The sequence below is a fragment of the Canariomyces notabilis genome (assembly GCF_033297395.1).
Source record: "Canariomyces notabilis strain CBS 508.74 unplaced genomic scaffold N656scaffold_19, whole genome shotgun sequence".
Lineage (NCBI taxonomy): Eukaryota > Fungi > Ascomycota > Sordariomycetes > Sordariales > Chaetomiaceae > Canariomyces > Canariomyces notabilis.
Genome location: NW_027041841.1, coordinates 270,250 through 290,785, shown reverse-complemented (window position 1 = coordinate 290,785; position 20,536 = coordinate 270,250). Strand labels below are relative to the sequence as shown.

The 20,536-nt window shown below is 55.2% G+C and overlaps 6 protein-coding genes across 6 annotated transcripts; 4 read left to right on the top strand and 2 right to left on the bottom strand.

The window, feature by feature from the left end:
- Positions 1 to 94: 94 nt before the first annotated feature.
- On the bottom strand, positions 95 to 1,534 carry N656DRAFT_209219 (uncharacterized protein). Its single transcript, XM_064808902.1, has 2 exons — positions 1,520 to 1,534; positions 95 to 1,432 (listed from the first exon to the last, which is right to left on the bottom strand). The coding sequence occupies exon 2, from the start codon at positions 1,290 to 1,292 to the stop codon at positions 381 to 383; it is 912 nt and encodes a 303-aa protein (XP_064668077.1). The 5' UTR covers positions 1,293 to 1,432; positions 1,520 to 1,534; the 3' UTR covers positions 95 to 380.
- Positions 1,535 to 4,453: 2,919 nt separating this feature from the next.
- N656DRAFT_781718 (uncharacterized protein) lies at positions 4,454 to 5,313 on the top strand. The gene has a single exon (XM_064815637.1). The coding sequence runs from the start codon at positions 4,713 to 4,715 to the stop codon at positions 4,998 to 5,000; it is 288 nt and encodes a 95-aa protein (XP_064668076.1). The 5' UTR covers positions 4,454 to 4,712; the 3' UTR covers positions 5,001 to 5,313.
- A 3,498-nt stretch (positions 5,314 to 8,811) lies between these two features.
- On the top strand, positions 8,812 to 11,014 carry N656DRAFT_781715 (delta-1-pyrroline-5-carboxylate dehydrogenase 1). Its single transcript, XM_064815636.1, has 3 exons — positions 8,812 to 9,130; positions 9,192 to 9,299; positions 9,368 to 11,014. Exons 1-3 carry the CDS (start codon positions 8,966 to 8,968, stop codon positions 10,865 to 10,867), a joined length of 1,773 nt encoding a protein of 590 aa, XP_064668075.1. The 5' UTR covers positions 8,812 to 8,965; the 3' UTR covers positions 10,868 to 11,014.
- A 697-nt stretch (positions 11,015 to 11,711) lies between these two features.
- Positions 11,712 to 13,197, top strand: N656DRAFT_209053 (uncharacterized protein). The gene is made up of 2 exons (XM_064808901.1): positions 11,712 to 12,357; positions 12,413 to 13,197. The coding sequence occupies exons 1-2, from the start codon at positions 11,812 to 11,814 to the stop codon at positions 12,983 to 12,985; spliced, it is 1,119 nt and encodes a 372-aa protein (XP_064668074.1). The 5' UTR covers positions 11,712 to 11,811; the 3' UTR covers positions 12,986 to 13,197.
- Positions 13,198 to 15,452: 2,255 nt separating this feature from the next.
- On the top strand, positions 15,453 to 16,228 carry N656DRAFT_208942 (uncharacterized protein). Its single transcript, XM_064808899.1, has one exon. The coding sequence runs from the start codon at positions 15,674 to 15,676 to the stop codon at positions 16,136 to 16,138; it is 465 nt and encodes a 154-aa protein (XP_064668073.1). The 5' UTR covers positions 15,453 to 15,673; the 3' UTR covers positions 16,139 to 16,228.
- A 383-nt stretch (positions 16,229 to 16,611) lies between these two features.
- N656DRAFT_208952 (uncharacterized protein) lies at positions 16,612 to 19,908 on the bottom strand. The gene is made up of 8 exons (XM_064808900.1): positions 18,867 to 19,908; positions 18,640 to 18,801; positions 18,517 to 18,586; positions 18,418 to 18,465; positions 18,113 to 18,367; positions 17,973 to 18,056; positions 17,783 to 17,923; positions 16,612 to 17,733 (listed from the first exon to the last, which is right to left on the bottom strand). Exons 1-8 carry the CDS (start codon positions 19,676 to 19,678, stop codon positions 16,732 to 16,734), a joined length of 2,574 nt encoding a protein of 857 aa, XP_064668072.1. The 5' UTR covers positions 19,679 to 19,908; the 3' UTR covers positions 16,612 to 16,731.
- Positions 19,909 to 20,536: the final 628 nt, after the last annotated feature.

Genomic DNA, 20,536 nt, shown 5'->3' with positions numbered 1-20,536 from the left:
CGTCTTTGAATAATCATACGGAAAGCCCAAGATCCTTAGCCAGCAAGCCATTTGCTCGCTGTGCCTTCAGCTTGTTGTTGGAGCTCGACGTCCTCGAAGAATAGCCTGAGCAAGAAAAAAAGCATCGTGAATGGCTCCAGGGGGCTCCACCCCTCGTAGTGTGAACATAAAACCCGGATTGCAGGGCCAGTCTGTCAATACTCCGAGATAAGAATGGAAGAAGAATCGAAATGGGGCAAGGTCTGGTCTTTCGCCGCCCAGTGTACGAATAGCATCCCAGACCTGGGGTTGCTTCGGCGGAAGAAGAAACAATCGAAAATCACCGTCTTCGTAGAAAAGAATTCTGCTGCAGATGTAGAGTCGGAGATTGCTGGCGTCCTTCAGCCAATGGCCCGGCCAATTCCACCTTCACCAAAAACTGGTTTGACCGGCGAGATGCCGCTGAAGGGCACCTCATCACCCAACGATAACCTTGGGGGTACAGATGAAGAAGAGTAAACGCGAGAATGGCTGCGGCTGTAGGTGCGCGAATGACGCCCATGATCCTGGGAATGGCGCGGCGAGAGCTCCAATTCGGACCCCCCGGAACCGTATTCTCCAAAGCTGCGGGTGCTGCTCCTCGAGCTCCTCGCTCTCGCGTGGCGGACGGAGCGCTGCGACGCCGAATTCGGCGGGAACTTGGAAAGACGCGACGGCTGCCGCTTCGGACTCGGCAGGAATGGCGCGTCCCCGGGCATCGTCTCGTCCGTGAGGCCTGCCCTAGCGTTTGGCGCCTTGGCCTGGATGGGCGTTTGCGGCAGCCCCTGTTCCATGCTCACCTTGCCATACGCTGGGTGATTGCGTGGAATAGAGCGTCGGGATCCACCGTCGGTTGACTGACGGAATCCCTGGGCGTTGCTGTACACGATGACACTCGGCGGCTTCTTGAGTGAGGTTGTCGAAGCTTGCTTGGCGTGTGACGGGCCCCCAGTCTCTTTGGCCAGGGCTGCGGCGGCTTCCACATCGGTAAATCCGCCGTGAAAGCCGGCCTTCTCGTCCCTCGGTGACTTCCAAGTTGCAATCTCGTCATCGTCGATGGGTGAGATGCCTCGCGAAAAGAAAAGCTGACCCCGTCGTCGATATTTCAAGCAGACCAGCACCGCCCCCACCATCAAGGCCACCCCCACCACCGAGAGCACGCTGCTCAGGACAATGACAAGGGTTCTGTTGCTTGCGATGCCAGAGTCAGATGTGTCGTCTGGGGAATTGGTTGTCGTCGCTAGTCCAGTTGAGCCTGCGGTATCCGAGGGCATAGTATCAGTCACTAGGACCCCGCGTGATGTTTCGGTGCCTGCAGATACTCCAGGGGGGCTGCCGGTGCCAGTATTGGTCGTTGAAGCTCCGTCCGATAGTGGAAGATCTGTAGCGGGCACTGAAGACAGTTGTGTGGGGCCTGGGACTGATGTGGTCAGCACGGTCGTCGTCGTTGTAATTCCTCGTATCGGCCAAGGAGGCAGGCTCCATGTCCTCCATGACTGACCCGCCTCGACGGCGAGCCCAAGCAAGCCCTCCGAGTCCCAGCCTGGGTCATTTTGGATGCCTAGCACGGCTGTCCGAGACTCAACGGCCCATACAAGCACTACTTCGCATATCAACGCCAGTAGATATGGTGGAAACATGCTGAGTTGCCGCGGACTGTGGGCTCAGAGGAGGCTGGGGAGTGGTCGTGGCAAGGAAGGGAGGACTAGCAGGCCATTGGACAAAACTGGAAAGCTCAGGTATACCTCTTGAGGTCGACTCGGGAAGACCAAAGGGAGCGAGGGCCAAACTCAGAGGGAGGATCGCTGAGCGGGCATCACTCCGGCGGCGCGAGGCCGAGGATAGATTTGAAGGGCGTCGAGGGGCGAGGATAAAGAGAGACAAGAAGTAGAGGTAGACGGAGAGGAAAGCTCCCGCATCTAATCCAGAAAATGCCCGGAATGCCAGGCGTGAGAAAGGGATTGGGGGTCAACACGGGAACCAAAGGTGCGTGTGGCCTGCCCGAGCCATCTTTAGAAATTATCAAGGAAAAGATGGGGAGCCGGCAGATATACCTCATCCCGTTTGTGCTCGAGCCCACGGTTGATGTAAAGGTAGGTAAGGTACCTACCGTACCTGGGCGTGCCATGCTACGTACCTTACCCAGTCCGGCTGATTGCCGTAACCCCATCCCATCCACAATCCCATCACCCCTGGCTGGGGACGGAGGCGAGGTGGGAAGGGGTGGGTGGGGATGAACAACCTGATTTCTGAGATTGGTGGTTTGGCCAAACCATGGTGAATGTGGGTGGATGGTATCGGCGAAAGAGCTCCTAGAAGCACCAGTGGAAAGGCGCCTCAGTATGCCACCGAATGCGCAGAGACTTTGCAGCCTCGGTCGCAGTGTTGGGAATCCTCTGCCAGCGCAGCATACACTTGAAACACAGTCTATCGGGGTACACAACAAAGTGCTTGCAGATGACAGGTTAGCTAGCGAAGGCGATCAACGCAAGTAAGCGATCGAACCCTGTTCAGAGCCATGCTTATGGCAAAGATAGCTTGCATGGACTCGCAGGTGGAGTGACCGGTTGCAGCAAGAGAGGGGTGACCCGCTTAAACCGAGAGACATGGCAAATCGACGAAGACGGAAAGGAGAAGGAATACAGGAATCGGTGCCTGAACCCCTCAGAAGGCCAGTGAGGATGATAGTGGCTGCAGCTTGCAGCGATCTCTCTGAACATATGCAAAGCCGGCGGCTGCCCGGGGAAGACCAGTTTCCGTCAAAGGACATGGAGAAGAACGGATGGCACTTGCCTTCCGAGTTTATTTCTTTGTCTCCTTTAACAACAAATTCCGTGAGCTCCATTTCACCAATATTCTGCTCAGGGGCAGGAAGCGGTGAGGTCTTACGTATGGGTGTGGGTAGGAACCTGCCCGTTCCTGAAACTACTTACTGTAACTTACTGTATGTATGTCATTAGACTGTAATCCCCGCATATTTCATGCCAAGCATTCTCGCCATTGGGCCTTCATTCAAACCAAGAGCGAGAGGGGAACCAGTTCATCTCGATTTGCCTTGTTCGGACCACATCGCCGAGACTGCCAGGGCTGTAGTGTATGGTATCAGAAGCACAATTGTGCGTGACTGCGTGACTCTGTACTGTACCTGAGCTATCCGTGATACAAATACACCCACTTCGCGACGGTTCCTGCAGGGCACCAAAAGTGGTACCCAACCATCGGCCGCCCTTTCCCATCCCTCGATCTCATAGTTCGTTCTGCTCCCGAGTCTTCGATGCCAGCAAAAACTGGGCATGATTAATTTATCCGATCGCAGCGGAGGTCGAGCGTTCCGCTGCAACTGCCATGATACTTCGCAAGACGACCTCTCAATGAACTGCCATGTCTTTCCAGTTGGAGATGAGGCCGTGCACCGTTGCTTTCCCATCCGAAACCTCGAATCAGTTGGCAAGGCCAATCAAAGTGGACCTGGTCCTCTCCCTCTCCCTCCCGCTGCTGCAATCTCGGTAATGCCAGCACGGCGTCTTGCGCTTAATCGGCACTGCTCTTTCGCTCTACCAGCCGCCGTGGGCGGCAAATGACTCTATTCCCAGGGCAAACACGGTATCTCCCGCGAGTCTGTGCTCGTTGACGTGACCTTCAGAAGTTCAGAAGCATTGGGTGATTGCTGCCGGCCCAGTGCTCCCAGATTACCTGTTTGCCAGTGCATCTGCCTGTTTCACTTTCCTCCCACTTGTGCCTCGCAGATAACCTTCCAGAACGTGACAAGCAGCCACTCAAACGGGTTCGTTTGTTTTCAGGTCAGTCATGCCCTGCTTAGCCTTGTGCATACCTGTGGTTTCCGAAACTGACTGCAATGTTCAGCCCATCCACTCACACACATATCCACACTACTCCGTACGCAAGTCACACCTACGACCAGAAAGAACTCAAATTCGTTTATGGGAAACCATTCTACCGATAATGCACAGTCCCCTATCTTTGCCTCATGCTGGCTGAGCTCGGGCTACACTTCTTGGGCGCTTCGGGTACCCTCCCGCGTTCCCATTCGTCACAGCATTATTGACGCAGAAACGGCTGACAGCCAAAACTCCGGCGCCCAGCATGATCAGGGCATAACGGACCAAGCCAGAAATGGAGGGCGCAGCCCGGGATGGTGTTGAGACTCAGTGGAAAATCCGGGGCTGCGTCTCACAAGCATGGATTGATTGCCGATGCCCAGCAGCACACCATCCCAAAGCAGTACTGAAACGGACTCTGCTCCTAAGAGGCGCTGCTGCCATAATTGCTTGAGGTACTGTATGTACTGCACATACAGTATAGGTAGTGATTATAGCACACGGCTGTATGGGCGTACTCAACCACCATCATTCCATGAGGCAAGGCTTCCGAAAGCAGCCTACTATGTTACCTTATTCTTCTCGAACTTGATTCGCTGCCCGCCCATTCAGCAATCTCATCCATTACCCCAGGCCTGATTCCCCGCTCTAAGGCCCTTCCAGAGACCGATCCCTTGGTGACGTGGTCTGGCCCAAGCCAATAGAAGGGATCAGATGCAAGACACTTTCTCAGCCATGTAGATGGCGGCCAGGAACCCCCGGTTACTCACTGGTTCGGCACGCAAATCAGTCCCGTCATGCTAAACAAAGTGTGGACGCCCGAAACCGATCCCTGGTACGTGATTCGACACTAGCATGTGCGCACATGCTGCCAGGAACGGGCTGAGACTGCACACTGGTATCATGAGTCTCTCTCGATCGGAACGGCCTATGGTTTCCCTGTTGCCATGTGGTGGGCTTTGGGCCACCAAAGCCTCCATTGCCGGTACCGTTGGGGTGGTTTCAGTCTGTGAAGACACCCAACGCTCTGTGCAACGGTTTGGAACCCAGCCCAACCTGGGTTTAGGGCAAGTCGCCGTACTTGATTGGCCCTCGGCCATTCATCTATTCGATACTCTAGGGATCGACGTGCTCAGCCCCTAGAGTTCCGCGTCGACTAGTCCATGTTGGAGGTATGAAATTCTCTCGTTGCTCGGAAACTTCTGAAGCTGTTTGTCCAAGGGTAGTGGTTGCGGACGGGAACGAGGCCGCTCGCTTCCATCCAACTGGGTGCGGCAACTTCGGCAAGTTTGAAAAGCAGATAGAGGCGACCACCCAATCCACCCCCTCCGTCCCTCCCTATCCGCAGGAGCAAGACGCATATTCGCAAGGGATGAGACCAAGAGGGTTAAGGAGAGCCTTAGTTCAAATGCCTTCTCTACTTAACGCGCGGCCCTGATACATCACTCAAGCTCTCTTTTCTGTCTTGGGTCTAAGAGACACGAATCACACGATCCATGGGATGCTCTTCCCGTGTAAAAGTCACATGACCGTACTCGTCTGTTCTGCGATCGCTGCGCCCTATGCAGTGGCCATGTTGGCTGTTGCTTACCTGCTAGTTGGATCTTCTCATGCATGGTTCAAGAGGCACAGCGGGCAGCAACACGAAGATTGTCGCTTCTCATCACAGGCAATGCAACACACAAGCCAACCCATCATCTGAAGGGCTCCTGAGCGGCCGCACCCAGGCTGGCACACTGGACACAGAATGCATTGGAACCAATACTGCAGCAAACAAGCATGATTGTGGAATGCTTACGTATTGTGTAAAAGATTGGTGAACACGATGCAATATTGCCCCGAGGAGGAGGGACGAAGAAGGTCAACGAGCCGTGGGGGTGCCCGCCGACCTGGACTGTTATTTCGGAGCCTACGAACGATGGTAGGTAGGCCTTGGACATGATCACGGGGGAGATAACCATGGACGAGTCTGGTTGACGTCTTCACACCATATGCGGCTCTTTGGAGATTTTCGTGAACACCCCCGGCCTAAGGGCGAACCAAAAAGGAACTGCGCAAGTAAAATGTAGCGCGCAATGAGCGGCTAGCTTTAGAAGCCACCTCCATGGAGGGGAGAGTCAACTCTTCTCTCGCTGCCCGACTCGCGTCAGATCAGGCCATATCTGCCCGCTCCTAAACCCCTCCCTGCGCCTCCAACCTGCCTCGTGTAAGTTTAAGTTACACGCCAACTGGCACCATAGTAGTCACAGCATCTAGGTGGGCTACGCTGTGCCGTGTTGTCACTGCTATAGCTATCGAGTGGTGTGGTAGCTAACCCCGGAACTTATATGACGTTGGTTGGGGACCCTGACCTTCGGAAGATGTGGAGCGTCTGAGATTATACGCCCAATGATCAGATGCATGGCTCCGAGCCTGCAATGAGGCCTGGTGACGAAGGCACTTCTTGCATTTGTAGGGCCAACGGTTCAACCAAGTCCTTTTCTTACCGCTTACCCTGTACCTCGTCACCCAGCAGCAAATCGAATAGGGGTTAGGTACTAGGTTTACGCCTATCAATTCGGCAAGGTGCCGCCGACCCTTTCTCAAAACTTGAAGTATCAAAGGACAAACTCGGACCATTTGGACGTAGGTAAAAAGAAAGATGTATTGAAACGGAACTCCACTAAGTTGCATGTAGCCTGCCGCAGCATGCAATGATGTAAGCGCGGCGTCAGACAGCCCTCGCTTCCATTAGGGTGGACTTTCATGTTCCCGAAGGTGCATTAGTAGGTAGGTCTGGTGTCCGCCGGTCTGCCCGTCTTAACCATCAGGGTCGAATCTCGCCCTGCTATCAAACTGAAACTCCGGGAACTACGTAGCAGGATCAAACCACTCTCCAAGCTGCCTGAACTCATGAGGTTATGAGTCAGATCAACTTCAAATTCATAGTCAGGAGATGATCAGGCGTCTTGAATTACGGTGCTCATATCCATCGTTGATTGGAAGCCGGCTATGAAGAGTACCTTAGGAACGTAATGCGGGTACTTAAGAAGTGGCGAAGGTTCAAGGGAGATGTTGCGGTCAACAACGGGGACTAGACTCGGAGGCTCTGGGATAAGGTACCTAAGGTACATATGATGCTTACCTAGTATTAATGATACGGCAACTCCTCGCCGGTGCCGAAGCTCGTTCACGTTCCCATGTCCTGGAGGGAGAAGACTCGGAATCACGACTGGAAAAGTGTCCGGTAGCTAAAGGTTGAAGTCTGCCAACCGGGACAGCCAAAACGATATTATCAGCAACATATACGCTACCCGAGGTTACCGGCTGCTTGGACGGCTGCTTGGAGGGCCATCATTAGTAGCGGCCTGCGAGTCACGTTTCTGTTGATTGAGTGGAGTGTTAGTTGTGACAATCATGTCAGCTTTCAAGTCCAAGGTACGCTGAGGCCAGAGCCCAGCCTCAATGGTACCTAAGGTACTGTGACATGATGTAGCGTAGGGCTGTTCGTCTGAGGAAGCCTGAGTGTCGACCGCATGGCTGCGGCTTTCCCGCTTGCACCATGCCTGGTACATGAAGCAAAGTATATGTATCTAGGGTAAAGGCGGCAGCAACCAGCTTGAAGCTGTCCCCTGATTGCATACTAGTACTCATTAGGTACCTAACTAGTACCCGGACTTATGGAAGTAGTATTATTATCTTAAGTACAGATTCACGACTCATATCAAGTGCTACTAAAATCATTCCTATCGATACCTACCTACCTAAAGTACCTAGGGGTCTGACTCTCGGGTTGCCTTCCATGTTGGGACACTGACTCACTAGGTAGGTAACCAGGAGTTACTAGTACTAGTAGGATCTGAAGTTCTGGAAAGATTCGTTGGATGTCTCTACTTCCAAGGTTGATGTGCCACCTCAGTCAGGGCTCACAGTCCTACAAATCAATCGGTACGTGTACGGAGAAGGCCCCCATAGGCTCACAGAGGCATAAACATCAACTCCTATACCAGGTTTGATAGGGCCTATGCTGCTGTCAGTCTTGGAATTTCGAACCCTCCAACTATCATTATGAATTTATGAATGATAACGTTTCTAGAACACGAATCTGCGAATTAAGCTTCAGAGACTACAGTCCTCCGGCACTGCTGCTTCTGTGATGGGCAGGCATCAGTCCAAACTGAATGATTTCAAGTTGCAGTGTGCTACCAGTGGGTACTGGAATGATAAATCCGTTAGTAACGAGGGTTGAATTAAATCAACTGATCCCGTCTCGAGTCACGACCTGCTCTAGAGTCAGCCTTAGCCTTAGGGAGGTACTGGAGCGTTACCTAACGCAGTCAATTTCCCGGTGAGTCGTGCGTAATGTCCCATAGGAAGGAACTTGAAATCAAGTAACCATATGATACGTAGGTGAGTATCTGTATCCTAACATAGATGTCGAGATAGGCAGGATCTACACCTCCACGTGTAAGTTGACTTCAAGCTGCGTTCCTGGGATTCGGGAGTGTTGTACCGTACCGTGCTCGTGCTGATGATTTGAAGCAATTAGTAGTACTACCGGTACTACTTTAGTACTGTGGCCAGCTAGTGTTCGTACTATACATGTAGGCCAACAGTGGCCCGCTGGTCCTCATAGAAATCCGGGATAAGACGAAACAGGTTCAAGGAACCGCGTGAAACTTTTGGTCACTTCCCAATCATGTCGGCCACTAACAAGGTTTAGAGCCACGATCAACGATTTCGGGGTATCCCTGGCTCGGCATTGCGAGCCTATCGCACCCTTATCAGTACCTTCTTGGCACTGCTTGGGAAATGCCATTGGCCAATTGGAGATCTGCTGCCCCTCATGACTCCAGAACGGTAGAGAAGCTTGGTGCGTAAAGCCGCGAAAAAGCGGTCCAACAATGTGGCTCTCCATCCGAATAAAAGACCAACCCAACCGGAGGGCAAGAAACTCGAACGACTAGATTGGATGAGGGGCAGGCGTTCGCTACAGTATTTGATAACAAGAACCGGAAACTGGGAACGGTGCAGTATAACTAGAGAGACGGGCTGCTGTCTGTCCTTGCCGATCCAAACCGGCCTCACCTATTATCTGCCTGATTGATCTGTGGCCATTTTCATCGACCATGGCGTCACGGCAGCTTCGACTTTTGTCGCTGCCATCTGGCATCACACGCGCAGCTTTCTCTGCCAACAAACCCAGGTTACAACTCGCGCCCAGCATCCCGAGAGCTACCGCCATGTCAACCATGGCTGCCTTCAAGATTCCCAAAGTGGCCAACGAGCCCAATGTATGCATCCGGTGCCATGCCCCGATTACTGATGGGAGTCACTTACTGACACGGCCGACAGCATCACTATGCCAAGGGCTCTGCACAAAGAGCGGGCTTAACAGCAGCTATCGACGCGCTGCAGAAGAAGGGTGCGCTCGAGGTGCCTCTGGTCATCGGCGGCAAAGAGGTGAGGCTATCCTTCGTCTCACATACCCATATTTGCAACGAGTAGCTAATAGTCCTGTCGGGAGCCAGATCAAGACGGATTCCAAGGGGAAGCAGGTTAACCCGGCCGACCATCAGACAGTCGTCGCAACCTACTCATTGGCGTCGCCAGACCACATCAGAAATGCCATCCATTCCGCCCTGGAGGCCAAGGCCAATTGGGAGTCGTTGCCGTTTGTCGACCGAGCTGCCATCTTCCTGAAGGCCGCAGACTTGATCAGCACCAAATACCGCTATGACATCATGGCCGCAACGATGCTAGGCCAGGGCAAAAATGCCTGGCAGGCCGAGATCGATGCAGCTGCCGAGCTCTGCGACTTCCTCCGCTTCAATGTGCAGTATGCTGAGGAACTCTACGCTCAGCAGCCCGTGCATAACTCTCCCAGAATGTGGAATCGCGTCGAGTACAGGCCGCTCGAGGGATTCGTCTACGCCATCAGCCCCTTCAACTTCACCGCCATTGCCGGCAATCTTCCCGGTCTGCCAGCTCTGCTCGGCAACGTCGTGGTCTGGAAGCCGAGCGACTTTGCCATTGCCAGTAACTGGCTACTGTACAATATCCTGCTGGAGGCGGGCCTGCCACGGGATGTTATCCAGTTTGTACCAGGAAACCCGGTCGAGATAACCAAGGAGGTGCTGGCTCACAGAAGGTTCGCGGCGCTGCACTACACGGGCAGCACTGCCGTCTTCCGTAAGCTGTACGGCGAGATCGGCGCGGGGGTGGCCGAGGGTCGGTACGAATCGTACCCTCGCATTGTCGGCGAGACAGGCGGGAAGAACTTCCATTTGATTCATTCCTCGGCCGACTTGGAGAACGCAGTCGTCCAAACGGTTCGCGGCGCGTTCGAGTACCAGGGCCAAAAGTGCAGCGCCACATCTCGGTTATATGTGCCTGCTTCAATCTGGCCACAGTTCAAGACGCGGTTGGTCGAGGAAACCGAGAAGCTGAGTGTCGGCAGCCCCTGTGACTACAAGAACTTCGTGGGTCCCGTGATCCATGAGGCCTCTTTCAAGAAGTTGTCCGGAGTCATCGACGAGGCCAAGAGCGACACGGACTTGGAGCTTCTCACAGGCGGCACCTATGACGGCTCAAAGGGCTATTTCATCCAGCCGACCATCTATCAGGCGCGAACCCCTGACCACAAGCTGTTCTCAACCGAGCTGTTTGGCCCCATTCTGACCGTGTACGTCTATGACGACACTAAGGACCCCGTCGCCGCCTTCGCCTCTGCGTGCGAGCTGGTGGACTCGGCCAACGAGTATGGCTTGACGGGATCCGTGTTTGCGGCCGACCGCGCTGCGGTCCGCTTCGCCGAGGAGAGGCTCCGTAACTCGGCAGGCAACTTTTATGTCAATTGCAAGAGCACCGGCGCCGTGGTGGGTCAGCAGCCGTTTGGGGGCAGCCGGGCAAGCGGTACCAACGACAAGGCCGGTAGCATCAACATTCTGAGTCGCTTTGTCAGCATGAGGAGCATCAAGGAGGAGTTCAACGCCACAACGCGGGTCGAGTACCCCAGCAATGAGGTTTAAGCGTGGGGGAGCTAGGGACCAATTCAATACCCCGCCGTCAAAGGGCAGGATAGATGGGGGAGTGAATTTCTATTTGATGCATGTACGGAGTTGGGTTTGTTAGCATTCGATACATCGTTAATAGGTGTCATTAAATGAAGTTCACCAAAGCTGGAAAACGAATATGTGATTCGGGTATTTTCCGCGGGGGATGTCGGATGCAGGGCTGGAGCATGTGCAAAGTATTGGATGTCACGCGATGCCCCATGAAGCGCAATCAATCGACCACGCAAGGTGCCTCGGGGCGTGGCCGCGGTGCTGGAGGCTGTTGGATGATGCTGTCGTCCCTGATGTGGTTTCGAGGTTGCCTTCGAGAGCTCGTGGACCCTGCGCTCGGGCGTTAGCGGAGCTGCAATCCGGGATGGACAAAAATGTCAATCTTTCCCCGAGATTAGAGCGTTCAGCTACGCAGGGACCGCTGTATTTTCTGTGGTTCTGGAAAGAGCAATCCACGGCATCTCAAGCCCGGCCCAATCAGCAGCGGCCGTTGCACCCCGTGCTTCCAACTCAGAAGCTGAGCACGCGACTGCTCCTGACCTCCCTCACCAGGCACCGCCCCTTCCGTCCCCCATCCCATCCCCCATGTTTCGCTTCCGTGTGCACACGAGGCCAGTCGCAATGTCTCAATTCTTACCTCGCTGTTCATCTTCCGCCGGCCGGATTTTCTCCTGTCTTTGTGCGCGTCAAAATCCGTCGACATCTTGACACTGGAGAGATTCTTCACGTCCAGCAACTTCTACATTCGTGGTCTTGCCCATCTACAGATCGATAACTGCAGAACACACTTCGTAGTGCGTCTCAGCATCTACATCCGTTGTCAGGGTAGAGCACGCGCCCATTTCCAGGGCGCTACTCGCGGAATTTCTGTCCCTCTTCAGCACCGCCTGGACGCTCACACCATCACAATGCCTCGGGGAGCATCACTCCCGACGCCTGCGTCGTCGACCGATATCAAAGGCCAGGACGGCTCCAAAATGGCCTCGCTGCAGCTCTCTTTCGAGCTGCCGCCGCCTGCCGTGACAAACACCGATTCCAACTCATTGGGAACGGGGTTTCCGATGCAGGCAAGCGAAACAGTCAAGTCCAGGAGGCGCTCGTCGGCAGCCGCCAGCGGTCCGCAGAAAGACCAATTTGCTCTCCCCCCTCCGCCTACACGCTCTCGCAAGATCATCCAGATGAAGCCCCGTGAGGAGCCAACTCCCGCCGCGGCTGCTGCGGGCTCAAAAGGCACTTCCAAGGGCTCCGCTGCGGCCACTTCTACGACGGCGGTAGCAGGTACCAAGAGAAAGCAGCCATCGGCAACGAGCGCCGCCGGGAGAAAGATTGCGAGGAAAACGGCGCATAGCTTGATTGAGCGTCGGAGGCGGTCAAAGATGAATGAAGAGTTTGCCGTCCTCAAGAGCTTAATCCCAGCGTGCACGGGAGAGATGCATAAACTGGCCATCTTGCAGGTTAGTGTCACTGGTACCTGAAATCCGGGCCGGCTCCAATTGACACCTTGTGCAGGCTTCCATCGAATATGTCCGGTACTTGGAGGACTGCGTCGCCAAGCTCAAATCTCAGCACGGTGCCGAGATAAAAACGGACACGGAGCCCAGGTCGGCTCAGCCAAGTCTGCCGTCACCGTCCTTTGGTGGCTCGTACAACCCAGACCGTAGCTATGCACCCACAGCGAATTCACGGTCGCCCGACGTGGAGATGACCAACACTTCGGGTGCCCCTTCTCCCGGCTCGACACCGGTTGCGGGGCGGTCGCAGCGCCCTTCGATATCCCCGGCTCTGCTCCCGGAAACTTCACGGAACCGCCAGGGTTCCTACTCATCCGCGTCAACCGAGTATCGTCTCCATGGTTACAGCACGCCGTCGACCACGTCACCAGTGTTCGGCCCTCAGGTGTATGCAGACGCACACCGCCCGCATTCGGCGTATGGCTCGGCATTGACGAGCCCTGCTTTGCCGCCTCAAAGGGACCTTGACCAAGAGGCGACAGCTGCTCTGTTAATGCTGAATCAAATGGACAGACGCACCAGCACCAGCGCTGGTCGAGGGATGAGCGTCCAGGATTTGCTCAGCAGTTGAGGCAATCTGGCCGTGCGGTGTTCGAGAGAAACCGGGTATCGCCGTATTGTTAGCCGCTATGCTATCTTTTCTAGAGTTAACTCAGGCTCATGCGTGATTAGCTGCTCTCGGCTCGGGGGCTCGGTGGCGGATGCTGGCGCGAGCAACAAGAGGTTCAAGATGCCTAGGCCAGCCGCAACCACGCTCGAAATGGGGCGGAACTTGACATGGACGCGACGGTCATCCGTCTGAACTGGCCGTACGTCAAAGCCTGTGTTGACATCTGATCGTTATCTGCTTCGCGGCTCTGGGACTCTCGGGGTCTCCCAGTGGCCTCAGCAGAAATGGTCAGCCGTGTCAGCCGCGTACGCGAAGGGCAAACTCGGCCCATGTGTGCGTCTGTTTGGGCCGCCGAACGGGCGGGCGAAACGCTTGTTCAAGACGATGCATGTGACGAAACTAAACTCGGGAAATGATCTCCCCAGATATCATTCACTGGTGGCAGACCACAGACAACTCGGCTCAACATATGGTACGAGGAGGCAGAATCTGGAGCATTGACGAGCGTTTTGGGCTTTGGAAGGGGGATCTGCCATTACGAAGGAACAGATCTAGATGTCTCTGCACTTGCATTGAGAATCATCTATAGTGTCGGCAGCGGGCTGATAATGCAATAGAGAATAAGAAGGCTGGCATCAACCGTGTCTTGTCCAGCGAATCAAGCGGGCTTCGAGTACCACAAGTCGTCCGATGGACCCATTTTTTGTGGAAATCGTCTGTTTTGCGCGCCGTGGCAGCTGGACGCTGGGCGTATACCGTGTTTCATCTGGCTCATCGTACGAGGGGCTCTGGGCTTCCTGGGTTCTGTAACCCGTCTTCTGGCTGCATGAGCATCGTTTTACCGTCTGTCGCGGGATGACGACCCCAGTCGCGGCACGTGACACCCCTTAGAGACAGACGTCGCCGACAAGGACGGCGACACCAAAGTCCAAGACTGACCCTTTTGGGAGCGTTTTGACCTGAGGCCAAGGGGGAAGTGCCGATGCTCGCCATGTAGGGAGTCTCACATCCTTTCTGGCGAAAGCGACGCAAGTAAGGGGGTTGTCGCAACACGGATCGTCTCCATACTGCACAGACTGGCTCTTCAAGAGGCATGATATCTCTCTATATATATGTGCGCCCATCTGATCCGGTGTTTGGCATTCGACTTCTGTCCATCATCCGCTAGCAACGACTTCCAACAAGGTCTCACAAGTCTTTAACTTGGCTCTGGCAGTCAGGACATCTCTTGTTGAGCCTTCCGGCGACAGTCACAAGCAGCGCGCTACTCCTTCGCTCTGCTGTTTTCCTCGGTTTCCTATAAACCGACCCCGAGAAAGCGCCCAGGACCCGTTCCGGCCGCCCGGCAAGCAGGTAGCCTTCCGACCGGACCCCTATCCCGACCACCCCTCGAGCCACAGGACTCCGACTGCAAATAGCAAACCGCGCATCCTCCCCGTCGCCGCCGATCACTCCCCTCACGGCCAAGTCTCCCCACCGAAGCCCGCCCGCTCCAGGACCGTCTTCACATCGTCCAAGGCCCGACCGCTCCGTCTCGTCCAGGAGTCACTCAACCCCAAGCGGAAGCCGCCCGTCTTTTACGCGCAGCGTTCGCACAACCTCGTCCAGTCGCTTTCCTACATCACCATCCACGCCGACTACTCGCCACTACACTCATCATCTTCTTCCAACAAGATGGCGACCAACCCCATCATGCCAAAGGTGGCTGCTCCCCTCCCTAGCATACCTCCGTCTACCTCCGGCAACAACGGGGGGAAAGACAGGCTGCTCGCTGACCTGCGACGTCAGGTAAATAAATACCAACGCCAACCCATCATCAATCACCCCGGCATCGTCTTTCCTCCCACACATCCTCGTTATCCGTGACGTCCCCGCTTCTCATCGCTCCTCTTCTCTTCTGGCTGTGAATCACCTGAACTATTTATCTGACTCGATCTGTGTCACTTCGCTCTCGCGTCTCTAGCTCGACGACTCTGCTTCCGAAGGTTCCTCGGTCGACTCGCGTGGCAACCGCCGCCGCCGCCGCAACAAGCAGCTCACCGCGCCCGGCGGCAGCAGAGGGCTAACACAGCCCGCCGTGCTGCCCCGGCTGGCCGACACCAAGCCGGTGCGGCTGCAGCTGGGGCTGAACCTGGACGTTGAAGTCGAGCTCAAGGCGCGCCTGCAGGGCGATGTCTCGCTGACCTTGCTGTAAGTCCTTTTATTCATTTTCCCTCAGAAGTGTTCTCTGAGAGAATGTTTCCGCATTTTATGTACTGTATGCCCTTGAAAAGCCTTGCCAGCCGCCACGTTTTATCGAGTAGCGGAAACGAAACATCAAAAGCTGACACCCGTTTCCCTGTTCCACAAGTCAATAAACAAACAAACCCACCCCCTTTCCTCCTCCTGTCTTTACTTCCCATCCTATCCTTCTCTTCCCCTCGTCATCGAAAAACCACAAAACCAACAAAAACACAAAACGAACGGTAAACCGGGGTGAAAAGTGTCGAACAAGGCTCTCGCCCTTCTGCCCGACCAGCCTCCTCAACCGAGCTTGTCCTCCGCGATCTCGCCACCGGCATCGTCACGCCCGCCGCTACTGCCCCCTCCTCTTCCTCCTCCTGCTCCGGGGACGACGCTAAAGACAGGTATTATGCCGAGCTCTTTTACATGCGTGTCGGCCGTCTTAGCCTGCGCCGGCGCTGGCTGGACCCCGGGGTGCGTCTTCCAGGGTTGATAGCTGCCGTTGCCCTGGCTGTCGGGTTTCTGCTTGGGTTTGTGGTGGCTGTTGTGGCTGCCGGATCGGGGTGGTTAAGTCTGGGTCTGGGTCTGAGCTATCCTGGAGGTGACGGCTCTGGTGGTAGTAGCGGCTGCGGCGAGGTTGATATGGGGCAAAGGCTGGGCAAGAGTACAGATAGAACTGAGAGTATCACTGGTGGTGGAGGACTCGGGTTGGTAGCAGCGGCTGAATTTGGCGGCTGGGAGGAAGGCCTTGGCCGGATTGTGATGTTGAACGGTTCGTTCTGTGCCTGTACCTTCTCTTCGCTCGAGGGTTTGGGCTGCTGTCAACTGGGGAGCGCTCTTTCTCCCTTGACACCCTTCGCCGCGGCTGCTGGGTCGCCATGGCTGGCTTGACTGGAGAGGGATGGGGGCGGAAGAACAATCGCGTAACGAGAGGAAACGGGAATTTGGCTATATGTCTCTACATCTCTCGGTGTCTCTTTTATATACATTGTATTCGCCCTTTGGAGAAGTTGGCTTGTGATGACACTCCGTGGCGGTCTGCGCGCTTGCATATGTATCCATTGGCCCCAATTAAAAAAGGCAAGAAATAGTTGTAACAGAGTATGGGAGCTCAAGAATCTTTGATTCATCCAACAAACAGCGTAGACCACTTGCAACAGTCTTTCCCTCGTCAATTCTAGACCGTACCCTAGTCCTTAAATCCCGGAAATAGAGAAGACAAAATAACAAACCAAGCAAACCCATCTGGTATCCATCTTAGTACACGCATCCAGCAAGCTTTACCCACCCAGCTCGCTTCTCAGGTATCAAGTTTTACCCCTTCCCCCTTGACCAAGTAATATCCCAACAAGGCGCACACATGACGCCATTCCTCGCACACATCATCATTATCATCAACATCCTCCCCCGAAGCCCGTAATACAATCACACCTACCCGAAACCGGCAGTATCGTAACTCCTTCTGCACCCTTACACCTACAAATCTATGGCCTCGAAACCTTAGACGCTATGCTCCACGCACCGGCCACACTGGGCGGCTTGGGTCCCTTGTATTCAAGCGCGGGAATGGTCAGGCCGTAGCCCTCGGTCCTGCCCTCGGCGTCGTGCTGGTCGATTTCGACACAGATGCACACGTCCAGGCTGCCGTCGTGGCCCTTGCCGTGCTCGGCCGGGTTGGCGGCCTTGTGCTTGGTACCGCAGTTGACCTCGCCTGGGTGGATCGGCAGGCGGCCGTCTTTGCGGTGGAAGTGAGAGCCGCCGCCGCCAGCAGCTGCGGATGAGGCCGATGACGACGACGTGCCAGGGTGGGAGGTGGCGGCGTGCGAGTACTGGCTCTGGCCTCCGCTAGAGCCCGGAGGGACGTTCAGGTGCTGCGCCGAGAAGCCGTTCGGCAACGGTGGCAGTGGCTCCGAAAGCGCGTCGGCACCATTGCTCGGGGCGTTGTTGGGCGAGTTTTCAGTGATCACGGCAAAGTTGCGGCTGGGCATGGTGACGTTGTTGTGGCCAGCTGTCTTGGTGCTGTCGCCGGGGTCCTTGTTAAACAGCTTGAGGAGGGTTTCCGACGTCTCGTGGTTAAGATGGTGAATCTTGTTGCGGCGCGAGAGGAGATTGGCGACGGCTGCCGGGGGTGGCTTGTTGACGATGGCCGAAGACACCACATTGGCGATATAGCGGAAGTCGTTCTCGATGGGAATGTTGAGACGCGGATGCGAGTAGAAGCGGCCCAGGGCAGCTAGATGGACGTCGCCGCTCAGGATGGTGATGCGGACCGAGAACTCGGCGCAGATGGTCTGCAATCTCTCGACGAGCCAGTTCCTCTCCTTTTTATGAGTCCTTGCCGTATAGTGATCGTCGAGATCGTCTAGCAGGTCGACGCTCCCGTCAAACGAGTTGAAGAAGGTCCCTCCGAAGCCCATGCGGCGATTCAACATCTTGATGGGCCCCATTACTGGGCTCGAGAAGATGTTTTCGAGCCATGTCAGACGCTGCGTCGCGTTAGCTTATGTGTATGGAGGCGGAAGGATAAATGCTTACTGGATATGCTATGGGAATGCCCAACAGGAGGATTAGATGCTTGAATGGCTGCCCGGAGCTCGCAGCGTCGGCTAGCTCCTGCCTTAAACGGCCAAAAATCGCATCGTACGTCTCCGGGTAGTTGACCTGATGTCTCGTTCGCTATATGCCCGTTAGCTAGATCTCCACAAATCATCAGGTGCAGGCATACCTCGGTGCGCGCGTCGATGCCCAGGAAGGCGATCCTGGCGCCGAGCCGGGCGAAGATGTTATGCGAATGCTCAGAAACATAGGGCTATTGAACTGTGAGCCTGATGGCCTCAATGTTATGATACTCAAGTTGTAACATACTCCTGCCTTGGGGCCATGAATATAGTTTGGCTCCGACATGTTGGGGTGCACATAAACGTTCATGTTCTGGTTGGGATCGATCCCCTGACCCTCCTCGACCGAGGCAGGCGGGACGGAATCTGGTTCATCAATACAGTGACCACCTCTGCCGAATCTGGGGCGCTTACCTGAGGTATATGTGGATGGAGGCGGCGGGAGATGATGCTGGAAGAGCATGTAGTACTTATGAGCGGTGCCGCCGATACCCCTGAAAACCTGCATTTCCGTTAGGAGATGGAATTGCTTCACCTGCTAGCTCGCCTTACATCGCACTTCATGAACTCATTCACATATGAGCCGAATCCGTCAATGATCTGGTAAAAGTTAGCAGCTGTGGATTCGGGATAGAGACGCAGGGAACTTACATCATGGTCGTCCCAGATATTTAGCTGTGGAATCTGGCCGTTCATGGCCGCAAACGGCTCCGTTCCGTACCTGAGAAGTTGTTGTTAGCGAGTGCGTGATTGTAAGAGCCCGAGCCGACTCACCAGCGAATATAATTGTGCAGGTAGAAGTTGTCGCACTCCTGGCGGAGACTTTCAGGGAACGGATACTCCCTGCGCTTCTTGGGATTGTGGATGTCGGTCCATTGGCGGAGCGGGCCCGAAACTCGGATGCCATCGTTGTATATCTGGTCACCACCGCCAATCCTAAGGGGAGGTTAGCTTCACAAGCTGAAAAAAGCCAACCATTTGTTCCTTTATGAGTGTCTTACATGACGTGGAACGGTGTCTCTTGATGGCGACGGGCCACATCGTTCCACAGCGCCGGGCCGCTCCATGCCGCCTCGTCCGTGCCGACGCTGAAGCCGTTGCACGAGTGGAACATGATCCTCATGGACTCGGTGATGGCAGGCACATAGAAGCTGTTCACGCGCGGCTTCGTCTTGCTGACGAAGCGCATACCCGGCAGCTCGTATTCCCACCTAGTCTCGGCGGCCTCCATGGTGACTTGCAGATTGAACCTCCAGAAAGTGTTGCGCGCGTCCGAGTAGAGGCAAATGCCTTCGATATCGGTGTTCCGGCTTGCGCTGCCGGCCTTGCGAAGGCTCAGCGTTGGCACGAACGGCTGTGTCCTGCCGCCGCCCACTGTGACAACTAGAACGCTCCCTATCCAAGTCTGGCCCTCGGTGCGGCGATAGTTGAGCAACGGCCCGCAGGCAATTTCCTTACCGTCGGGCGGAGGGCCGGATGGCGCGCTGCCCTGGCCGTCCCGAGTGACAGCCCTCGCTTCGGATGCGCCCGCGACGACGGGCTTGAACCTCGGCGCCGAGGCATTGGCAGTACTGGCGCCTTCAGCGGGTTCAATGCGCGACTTGTTGAGGAAGTTGGCAAGGTCGCTTACGCCGTGGCGCGAGTCGGCTTCGCGGGCAACGGGGCCCTGCTGCTGCTGCTTTTCATACTTGGCGTAGGCTTTGGATTCAACATGGCGCCACCGGTTCGCCGAGGCATGAGGGTTAGCATTGGGGTTGGAACTGCTGAGCCCATCGTCGTCGTTGCCGGCGGGCGCGGGATGATGGGAAGCCATGGCGACTCGAGCTGGGCGAGACGAGAAACGCGTGTCACGGATGCGTGGACAATTGGCGATGAGGGCGGCGCCCAAGTACTCTGTTCCCTACTAACTTACGGTGATAGTGTATTGTATGTACACAACACTGTCGGAGTAAAGTGAAACAAGGGCAAAAAAAAAAAACAATTTATTGATGATCCTCGGAAGGATGTGAGGCCTCTCTCGCACCCTTGGTCGGACTAGTGTCGCGCAGCGCTGCAGTAGGCCGATGAGGCGCCAGAACCTTGCTGGAGAGATAATTAATACTGCAGCTAGCTGATCAGAAAGGCACGCCAAGGGTCGAGCGACAGTGGTGGATCAGCAACGGGATGTTGGGACGTTGGGATGCCAAACCGACCCCGGCCATGGCTGTGCGTATTGCAATGTATGAGACCTCAGACGATCGCCGGATAGGGGATAGGTACTAAAATGAGCTGACAATGGGTCGAAACGGGACGCTGAGAGCCCGCGGACTTGTTGATTGCGATGTTGGGTGGGATGCTGTAATTGTGAGGCACCTGAACCCGTTCTTCGTTCCTGCCCTGCTAGGCTCCAAACAGAGCAGGGAAGGATTACACGTGGGTTGGGTCACCATGTGTTTTTGCACACGTCATGCGAAACAGGAATGCTCTAAATACTCTGCAACCTCGCCTTCCTGTCGAGTCTCGTTTTCTTTGTTCTCGACGTTTTCAGACTTGTACTGTACTGTACACCACTGTTGATGCAGACGAATTGCTTCGAATTCTCTATCAAGCACTCTCACTGACGTACTTCCCTTGACGTTACACCAAACTCTTGTACCAGTGTACTGTACTGTATGTACTGTGTATGTAATCA

Bases quoted from the DNA above. Each gene is read 5' to 3' on its own strand.
- N656DRAFT_209219 (XM_064808902.1), bottom strand. From the start codon at position 1,292: ATGCCCTCGGATACCGCAGGCTCAACTGGACTAGCGACGACAACCAAT.
- N656DRAFT_781718 (XM_064815637.1), top strand. From the start codon at position 4,713: ATGTGCGCACATGCTGCCAGGAACGGGCTGAGACTGCACACTGGTATC.
- N656DRAFT_781715 (XM_064815636.1), top strand. From the start codon at position 8,966: ATGGCGTCACGGCAGCTTCGACTTTTGTCGCTGCCATCTGGCATCACA. The intron at 9,131-9,191 runs GTATGCATCCGG...CACGGCCGACAG, and splicing joins AAGTGGCCAACGAGCCCAAT to CATCACTATGCCAAGGGCTC. The intron at 9,300-9,367 runs GTGAGGCTATCC...GTCGGGAGCCAG, and splicing joins TGGTCATCGGCGGCAAAGAG to ATCAAGACGGATTCCAAGGG.
- N656DRAFT_209053 (XM_064808901.1), top strand. From the start codon at position 11,812: ATGCCTCGGGGAGCATCACTCCCGACGCCTGCGTCGTCGACCGATATC. The intron at 12,358-12,412 runs GTTAGTGTCACT...CACCTTGTGCAG, and splicing joins ATAAACTGGCCATCTTGCAG to GCTTCCATCGAATATGTCCG.
- N656DRAFT_208942 (XM_064808899.1), top strand. From the start codon at position 15,674: ATGCGTGTCGGCCGTCTTAGCCTGCGCCGGCGCTGGCTGGACCCCGGG.
- N656DRAFT_208952 (XM_064808900.1), bottom strand. From the start codon at position 19,678: ATGGCTTCCCATCATCCCGCGCCCGCCGGCAACGACGACGATGGGCTC. The intron at 18,802-18,866 runs GTAAGACACTCA...ACCTCCCCTTAG, and splicing joins GAGACACCGTTCCACGTCAT to GATTGGCGGTGGTGACCAGA. The intron at 18,057-18,112 runs GTATGTTACAAC...ACAGTTCAATAG, and splicing joins TTCATGGCCCCAAGGCAGGA to CCCTATGTTTCTGAGCATTC.